This window comes from Oncorhynchus clarkii, chromosome 17 (genome assembly GCF_045791955.1).
Source record: "Oncorhynchus clarkii lewisi isolate Uvic-CL-2024 chromosome 17, UVic_Ocla_1.0, whole genome shotgun sequence".
Classification (NCBI taxonomy): Eukaryota; Metazoa; Chordata; class Actinopteri; order Salmoniformes; family Salmonidae; genus Oncorhynchus; species Oncorhynchus clarkii.
The window spans coordinates 58,216,106-58,225,923 of NC_092163.1; the positions used below are offsets into that span (position 1 = coordinate 58,216,106).

The 9,818-nt window shown below is 43.4% G+C and overlaps 2 protein-coding genes across 2 annotated transcripts; one reads left to right on the forward strand and one right to left on the reverse strand.

The window, feature by feature from the left end:
* Window positions 1–426: 426 nt before the first annotated feature.
* LOC139371180 (olfactory receptor class A-like protein 1) lies at window positions 427–1,383 on the reverse strand. The gene has a single exon (XM_071111343.1). The coding sequence runs from the start codon at window positions 1,381–1,383 to the stop codon at window positions 427–429; it is 957 nt and encodes a 318-aa protein (XP_070967444.1).
* Window positions 1,384–8,186: 6,803 nt separating this feature from the next.
* LOC139371179 (olfactory receptor class A related 2) lies at window positions 8,187–9,310 on the forward strand. Its single transcript, XM_071111342.1, has 2 exons — window positions 8,187–8,249; window positions 8,352–9,310. The coding sequence occupies exon 2, from the start codon at window positions 8,354–8,356 to the stop codon at window positions 9,308–9,310; it is 957 nt and encodes a 318-aa protein (XP_070967443.1). The 5' UTR covers window positions 8,187–8,249; window positions 8,352–8,353.
* Window positions 9,311–9,818: the final 508 nt, after the last annotated feature.

Genomic DNA, 9,818 nt, shown 5'->3' on the forward strand with positions numbered 1-9,818 from the left:
GCGTACTCTACAATAAAATATATGCGTATGGAATACAGTAAAAAGCTACATAGAACAGAATAGAACATATTTTTTTTATTATTTTTTTGTAAATATTATGTTAATTTCCATTGCATTTCATATAGCTATTTAAAAAAAAAAAAGTATAGCTGGACGACATTGTTGTATTTTATGCTACTGTATTTGCAGTCTATCTTCACAGTTCCTGCTTGTCCAATATAATGATAATATAGTTTCAAACCTCAGGTCAGACTAGTTCAATCTAAAATCCTGAAAACGGTCAATAATTTACACAAATAAATAAAATGCCTATAACAAGTAGGTTACATATGCATAATCACACAAATTAATCACATCAAAACCCTCCATGAGGAATTAATAGCCCCAGAAAAAGAAAATAAATCTGCCCAGAATTTTGGGAGCTTTTTACATCTTGTCATTGGAGTTCTGTGTGTCGACTGATGGCTGCTCTTGGTCAGCTGCCACGCACACCAACTTACTCTTGACCTTCTTATTGGAGCTGATGATGAAAAAGGGGCTGAGACAGGCATAACAGGAGGAGAAGAAGATCTTCATGTCAGCTACCACTGGAGACACCTTATCTACCGTCAGCATGTAAATCCAGATGATATTGTCTATGCCGAAGAATACAACATACAACACCACCAGGGTGATCACTGTCTTGGCAGCCCTAGTCTCAGCTCCTCCACCCTGGGATGATCGTCGGATGCTTCTCACCTGGCGGCTGTGACGGTGGAGGAGGAGAAGGATGTAGCCACTGGACCACAACATGAGCCCCACAAAGACAAAGTCCCGTGTAGAGACAACCACTCCATTGATCTTGTAGGACAGCCTGTCCCTGAAGTCCACATGGCAGAAGCCCAGGTTGAGGGTGAAGGCAGGCACCGTGCCGTTGCGAGGGGCAATAGAGAAAAGTGGAGCTGCGAAGCATACAGCCATGTTGAAGAGCCACAGCCCTGCGATGGTGGGCACGATGAGCCTAGGAAGCCGGGCCTTAAGCCTGGACAAACAGGGTCCACCTGCAGGGGCGATGGTCACTGCCTGGAACACACTGAGCATACAGGTGATGCACACTGACAGAGCCCGGGCGATGCGGTAGGTGTAGATGACCACCTTGCAGCCCGGGTCATTCAGCAGGTCACGCAGGCCAAACACAGTCATAGTCTGGGGGACGCAGCGGGTGAGGAGCAGCAGCAGGTCAACGAAGGCTAGGTGGCAGAGAATTATGTCAACAGGCTGGAGTCGGTACTCAGAGTAGACGACCTGGGTGTAGGCCAGCAGCACCAGGGTGTTCCCCAGGAACCCTAACCCTGTTTGCAACAGGAAGGACACCCCTTTAATGGTGACACAGAGATCCAACATGATACTTAACTTGGGTACCACACTGAAGAATAGAGACAGAAAATGAAGTTTGTTAAACAGATTTATGAATACACCAACTGTGAACAAATGTTACTTATTGCACTCTCTATTAGACTAGGATTGCAGAAGCATATTCTTACCTGCAACTATTGATAAAGAAGCATGAACACAGTATTGAGCATTCATTGTGGTAAATTGCCCCTGTAATTTCAATATATAGCATGTTCTAGTCTGTGGGGACTATTAGGGGACAACATTAGAACACTCACCCCACCCCTCCTAAAGATGTAAGAACCACTACAATATGTAAACAAGAATAAGAACAACTATACATTTTTTTGATGGCAGCAATCAATGGCCATATTCTATTGGAACTTCAATTAAATAAAAAAAAAGTAATAATTTGGCAAAACTAGTCAAGGGGTAAGATTCAGTCTTCGTGTTCCCATACCCCAGCAGAGGTTTTTGTTATTGTTGATGTAAAAGCAGCTTGATGAAGCTATTAGGAAGTCATTTAGAGGATTTTAACATGCACAGCTGGCCCCTTACACTGCTCTCCTCTGTTATCTCCTGTCCTGGGAGTATGTCACCTTGGCACACAGCAGCACAGGTCATTATCCAGCAATAACAGATGTCTGTTCTAATTGGGAGCAATGGGAGAGTAACCTTATATTCTGATGTTCTATTCTCTATTCTTAATACTGCTTTATTCACCTACACTCTTAGAAAAAAAGGGTTCCAAAAGGGTTCTTTGCAGAGGGATAAGATTCTACCAAGAACCGTTTTGATCAGAAGAACCCTTTTTGGAAGACAAGGGTTCTTTGTAAGGCAAAGGCTTCTACAGAGAACCTTTAATATCCTAAGAACCGTTTTTGGAAGAAAGGGTCCTTTGATGATTCTTTGGAAGGCAATACGGATTCTTTGAAAGGCAAGAAGGGTTCTACATAAAAGCATATATAATATTTCCCAGCATGTTCTATTGCAGTGAGATTTTCAAAATTCTTAGTGTAATATGTGTTTTTGCATTTACATTGATTGGTTAATACATTTTTTGCCACACAAAGATAAATAACATACAGTTTTCTAAACTAATACAATCGGTTGGATTTATTTCACCCATTACTGAGATGGTTGTTCCAGGTTAGGTGAATGAGGTAGTCTCAGTTCTCAATATTCCCTACCTGGCAGTCATACTGAATGCAGGTTGAGGGTGATTAACAATTTCACTTGTTGGATATCCTAACTATGGCTGGATTCCAATAGGAATTACATATCACTTTGCAAGCCAGCATAATGTGACTTGCAGGCCTGATGTGGCCAGTAAACCTGTGTTAGGGTATAACCAGGCCTTCAAAGAAAGGCCTTATGATACACAGTATATAATGTATTGCCATAGATAATAACATTTTAAAGGCAAATAAGGCTGGTGGAATCGTTCATAGTGGGTTCTAGAAATAACCATATACAGTGATTTTTTTGAAGAACCCTACACAGAGGGTTCTAGATAGAACCATCTGTAAAGGGTTCTACCCAGCACCAAAAGGGTTAACCTATGGGGACAAACTAAAGAACCCTGTATGGTTCTACTTAGAGTTTTCCAAAACAATCATCCTGTTCCACCAATACTCTTCTGCACTATGCAATCCAGACAGTGTACATTTGTAATTAAGTGTTGCTCCAATAATGTGTCATTTAGACTGCACAGCCCTTTGACTAATAGTCAAACTTAGAAGAAAGTCAACCAATACTGAAGAATCCTTGATAAAGGCGAAGGTGACATTTTAATTTAATTTGCTAAACACATCCTGGAAGCACTCTCTGGGTTACATAATGTAAAGGTGTTATTTCCCCATGTGTGTATCAAAACGTTTATAAGAGTACAGGACTAATTAAAGAGCAGGCTCATGCATGTTCTTCTCTGGGGATTTGATCATGTGTTCCGAGTCAGTGAGCAGATGGTTTTAATGTGTTTCCTCCAAAGACCAGACCCCCCCCCGCTTCTAATTACTTTATTGACTCATTATTCATTGCCTCAAAGAGGTTGTCACAAACTACAGATGACTGTTGAAAATCTCTAAAAGCTACTCTGTTCACTAAGTTATTTACTCTCCTGTCCTATTTCTTCTGCCACCCTACTCGTATCCCCATCGCTCTCTGTGGGAGACATTATGTCTTATTAAAGACTAATGAGGAGGGGTAGAGGTATACACTAATATGTATACATACACTCCTTGGAGTGGGATCCACTTACAGGAAGATATATTTTTTTATTAACTTCTTATGTGTTTTGATAGAGCATGGTGTCTTGCTTCAGCATCACTTTCATCTCTGACAGAGGTGACAATGACAGTGAGACGTCAATGACATCAATAACAACATACAGGAACTCAAGTCCTTCTGTTCACCTGACTTAGAATTCCTCACAATCAAATGTCGACGGCATTATCTACCAAGATAATTCTCTTCAATTATAATCACAGCCGCATATATCCCCCCCCAAGCAGACACATCGATGGCCCTGAACAATCTTTATTTGACTCTATGTAAACTGGAAACCACATATCCCGAGGCTGCATTCATTGTAGCTGGGGATTTTAACAAGGCTAATCTGAAAACAAGACTCTCTAAATTCTATCAGCATATCGATTGTGCAACCAGGGCTGGTAAAACCCTGGATCATTGTTATTCTAACTTTATTCTAACGACGCATATAAGGCCCTCCCCCGCCCTCCTTTCGGAAAAGCTGACCACGACTCCATTTTGTTGCTCCTGCCTATAGACAGAGACTAAAACAGGAAGCTCCCGCGCTCAGGTCTGTTCAATGTTGGTCCGACCAATCAGATTCCACGCTTAAAGATTGCTTCGATCACGTGGATTGGGATATGTTCCGCATTGCGTTAAACAACATTGACGAATACACTGATTGGGTGAGCGAGTTTATTAGCAAGTGCATCGGAGATGTCGTACCCACAGCAACTATTAAAACATTCCCAAACCAGAAACCGTGGATTGATGGCAGCATTCTCGCGAAACTGAAAGCAAGAACCACTGCTTTTAATCAGGGCAAGGTGACCGGAAACATGACCGAATACAAACAGTGTAGCTATTCCCTCCACAAGGCAATCAAACAAGCTAAGCGTCAGTACAGAGACAAAGTAGAGTCGCAATTCAACGGCTCAGACACAAGATGTATGTGGCAGGGTCTACAGTCAATCACGGATTACAAAAGGAAAACCAGCCCTGTCGCGGACCAGGATGTCTTGCTCCCAGACAGACTAAAACACTTCTTTGCTCGCTTTGAGGACAATACAGTGCCACTGACATGGCCTGCTACCAAAACCTGCGGTCTCTCATTCACTGCAGCTGACATGAGTAAAACATTTAAATGTGTTAACCCTCGCAAGGGCATCCCCAGACGCCTGGAGCATGCGCAGACCAGCTGGCTTGTGTGTTTACGGATATATTCAATCAATCCTTATCCCAGTCTGCTGTTCCCACATGCTTCAAAAGGGCCATCATTGTTCCTGTTCCCAAGAAAGCTAAGGTAACTGAGCTAAATGACTACCGCCCCGTAGCACTCACTTCCGTCATCATGAAGTTCTTTGAGAGACTAGTCAAGGACAATATCACCTCCACCCTACCTGACACCCTAGACCCACTCCAATTTGCTTACCGCCCCAATAGGTCCACAGACGACGCAACCACAACCACACTGCACACTCCCCTAACCCATCTGGACAAGAGGAATACCTATGTGAGAATGCTGTTCATCGACTACAGCTCAGCATTTAACACCACAGTACCCTCCAAACTCGTCATCAAGCTCGAGACCCTGGGTCTCGACCCCGCCCTGTTACCCCGCTGAGGGCCCCACAAGGGTGCATTCTGAGCCCTCTCCTGTTCTCCCTGTTCACCCACGACTGCGTGGCCATGCATGCCTCCAACTCAATCATCAAGTTTGCAGACGACACTACAGTGGTAGGCTTGATTACCAACAACGACGAGACGGCCTACAGGGAGGAGGTGAGGGCCCTCGGAGTGTGGTGTCAGGAAAATAACCTCACACTCAACATCAACAAAACAAAGGAGATGATCGTGGACTTCAGGAAACAGCATAGGGAGCACCCCCCCTATCCACATTGACGGGACAGTAGTGGAGAGGGTAGTAAGTTTTAAGTTCCTCGGCGTACACATCACGGAAAAACTGAATTGGTCCACTCACACAGACAGCGTGGTGAAGGAGGCTGAAGAAATTTGGCTTGTCACCAAAAGCACTTACAAACTTTTACAGATGCACAATCGAGAGCATCCTGTCGGGCTGTATCACCTGGTTGCCTTGTATGGCAACTGCTCCGCCCACAACCGTAAGACTCTCCAGAGGGTAGTGAGGTCTGCACAACGCATCACCGGGGGCAAACTACCTGCCCTCCAGGACACCTACACCACCAGATGTCACAGGAAGGCCATAAAGATCATCAAGGACAACAACCACCCGAGCCACTGCCTGTTCACCACGCAATCATTCAGAAGGCGAGGTCAGTACAGGTGCATCAAAGCAGGGACCGAGGGACTGAAAAACAGCTTCTATCTCAAGGCCACCAGACTGTTAAACAGCCACCACTAACATTGAGTGGCTGCTGCCAACATACTGACTCAACTCCAGCCACTTTAATAATGGAAAAATGTATGTAAAAAATGTATCACTAGCCACTTTAAACAATGCCAGTTAATATAATGTTTACATACCCTACATTACTCATCTCATATGTATATACTGTACTCCATACCCTCTACTGCATCTTGCCATCTTTATGTAATACATGTATCACTAGCCACTTTAAACAATGCCACTTGTATATGTTTACATACCCTACATTACTCATCTCATATGTATATACTGTACTCGATACCATCTACTGCATCTTGCCTATGCCATTCATATTCTTCCTTTCTTTACACTTGTGTGTATAAGGTAGTTGTTGTGAAATTGTTAGGTTAGATTACTCGTTGGTTATTGCTGCATTGTCGGAACTAGAAGCACAAGCATTTCGCTACACTCGCATTAACATCTGCTAACCATGTGTATGTGACAAATAAAATGTGATTTGAAACATGCTCTTTGTTTCACTTGTTACTCATTTCATTACAAGCATCAATCACAAAGTAAAACAAACCACACAGTGCTCATATATTATGTCACGTTCTGACCATAGTTATTTTGTGTTTTCCTTGTTTTAGTGTTGGTCAGGACCTGAGCTGGGTGGGAATTCTATGTGTGTCTAGTTTGTCTGTTTCTATGTATGTCCTGATATGGTTCTCAATCAGAGGCAGGTGTTAGTCATTGTCTCTGATTGGGAACCATATTTAGGTAGCTTGTTTTGTGTAGGGGTTTGTGGGTGGTTGTTTCCTGTCTTTGTGTGCTCTGCACCAAATAGGACTGTTTCGGGTTTTTGCCACGGTTGTTATTTTGCATTTGTGTAGTGTTCACGTTATCGTCTTTTATTAAACACGTTGAACACGAACTACACTGCATTTTGGTCCTCTCCTTCGACGGAAGAAAGCCATTACACAGTATTTCTCAGTTTGGTGTAACTATTTTACTCCTAGGTCAGATCTTTTTTAATAGAGTACCACAGTATGAGTCATAATACCCATAAAACCCCAGGGGTCAAACAAGGAAATGGTTCCAATTGTTTTTCCGCCATTCATTTTTCCCGTAGGGGATTTTAGAAACACTTAGAAGGACTGTGTTTTGTGTAGGCTTACCCTGGTGTGATGTTTTGATAATCGTGTAAATCCCTCTAGGACAAGGGGACTTTTATCCATAAATTTGCCTGTAATTAACGCCTCAAAAGTTCAATTCTAATTAGCTACTAATGTGTCTATCATAAAGAACTACAAATGCCATGATGATCTGGACAAGACTGCCAAATCGAGGCAAAGGTAAGAACCTCTGTATTAATTATCTAATGTTAGCTACATTTTGTAATGAATACATTTATACATTTCTTGACAATTCTGTGAACTGTCTTCTGCAAGTTTTAAATTGACACAATACCTGTTAGCAAAGGTGTCAGCTAGAGATAACGTGCAGGGATTTGTAGTCTTCCATGATGTCTACTTTGATGCTAGCATTTTTAAATCGGAGTAAATGGAGCCCGAATACAATTGCTAAAACTCACTTTGACTGGGAGAGATTTACATGGTTATCAAAACGTCACGCCAGGGTAAGCCTACACAAAACAGACATTATTTGAAGTGTTTCTAAAAATTCCCTATGGGAAAAATGAATGGTGGAAAAACAATTGGATCCATTTCCCTGTTTGACTACTAGGTTTTGTGTGTATTATTACACCTCCACTCTGGGGCTCTATGGCAAAAATTATACACTTATCTATCTTGTCACATCTTTCTCCATAGGGGGGCACTGTAGCCTTGTTAGTCCTTACCTGGACCATAGCAGAAAGCAATTCAAAGGAACCATAGAAATAGAGCAGTAGATCTAGTCCATGAGTATTGAAAGTGACCGGTCTGGCTGGGAATGCATTGAGCCCATTGAGATACTTCTTGAGACCTACAGTACATTTCCATTCTGGCTGACTGTCCTCAGTCCTAATCATATGTTTTGGTGCCATATGGACACAGCTGGAAAATATGCAGTCATCTGTATTGATATCAGGTAATTGGAGGGAGACTGAAAAGCAGCCTAAAGTCAGTGGACCATGCTGATCACTCCCTACGGCTACTGAACCACTCTAGGAGTATAAGAATACGAGGAAACTCACTAGACATGGGGACTTTGGTCTGTTTTACAAACAGACTTGTGATCTACAGACTCCAACTGCATCATAAAGCATACCCCTCAGGTAAGATAACTGATGAATGCAATGGCCTTCTGAGATGATTGAATATATTGACAAATACTGATAGGCCTATGACATATATTTTCATATCCTTCATCCCTGCAGCCATGGAATCAGAGGAGGTGGTCCGGGGAATGCTGTACCTGTCTCTCACTGTGGTTGGAGTTCCAGGAAACACTGCTGTCATCGTGGCATTCCTCCTGGCACTGTACCAGGAGCATCAGCTTCTTCCTGCTGACGCCATTGTGCTACACCTGGCCTGTGCCAACCTGCTGGTGGTAAGCGTGCGCTGTCTGCTGGAGACCCTGGCCACCTTCCGCCTGGTCAACATCTTCGGGGATACGGGCTGCCAGGGGGTGATCTTTGTCTACCGTACGTCTCGCTCCCTCTCCATCTGGCTCACCTTTGTGCTGAGTGCCTACCAGTGCCTGAGCATCGCTACTCCCGGCTCCCGCTGGGCCTCCATCCGTGTCCTGGTGGCTCGCTACCTGGCAGTGATCTTCCTCACCCTTTGGGTCATCAATACCTCCATGAGCTCGGCATCCATAGCCTTCTCCCTGGGCTCCCGGAATGACTCGGTCAACATGCAGCACAGCATTAATGTTCAATTCTGCTATGTTCGCTTTCCTACTATGCAGTCCAAACAGGTGAACGGGGCTGTCCAGGTAGGGAGGGACGTGGTACCTATGGGCATGATGACCCTGGCCAGTCTGGTCATCCTTTTGTTCCTGTACCGCTACAGCCAGCAGGTGAAGGGACTCCGCAGCAGCTCTGGGGCCAGCGGTGGGGCAGAGCAGCGGGCGGCTAAGGCTGTAGTGGCCTTGGTGACCCTGTATGTGGTCCTCTATGGGGTGGATAATGGACTGTGGGTATACACCCTCACCGTGACGAAGACCATGAACTCCTCACTGATCTCAGACCTGCGCATATTCTTCTCGTCGCTGTATGCAGCGCTCAGCCCCCTGGTGATCATAGCCACCAACAGGAAGGTGAACAGCAGGCTGAGGTGTGTGGTGCAGGAGAGGCCCGTTCAGGACAAAGTCACTACACTATCTACTGTGTGAGTTAGGGACTTATTTTAGTAAGATGGTAACAAAGATGAATGTTGATTATAAATTCATTATGTTGCTATTAGAATATAGAGTAGAAAACACATAGACCTAACATTGTACATTGTTAAAGGTGTGGCAAAAGTATCTTGACCTCTTGTACTCACATTTTTTAAGAAGACTTTTCTTCTGTTTAATATTGTTTAATATACTGTATAAAGTTAATGTTTGAGCTGTGTGGATTATTATGTGGGAAAGTTGGTGGCAAGCCTAGATTGATGGAACTCAAAGGTCATGAAACCAATATATTGCTACAAATGTGCCTAGAACATGCCTACAAATTTTAAAATGAGCATCACAAGTAGTGTTTGAGCCTTTTCTGTCAGTCCTATTAGTGAAATTGCCATGATATTAATCATTCCATATTTGTCCTGTTATCACTTTGTTTGTTCATTCATTATGCTCCTTCATCTTAATTGGATGGAAACATTATAACTGGATGACTAACAGCACACTATAGCTG

Coding starts and splice junctions, on each gene's coding strand:
- LOC139371180 (XM_071111343.1), bottom strand. CDS start 1,383: ATGTTGGATCTCTGTGTCACCATTAAAGGGGTGTCCTTCCTGTTGCAA.
- LOC139371179 (XM_071111342.1), top strand. CDS start 8,354: ATGGAATCAGAGGAGGTGGTCCGGGGAATGCTGTACCTGTCTCTCACT.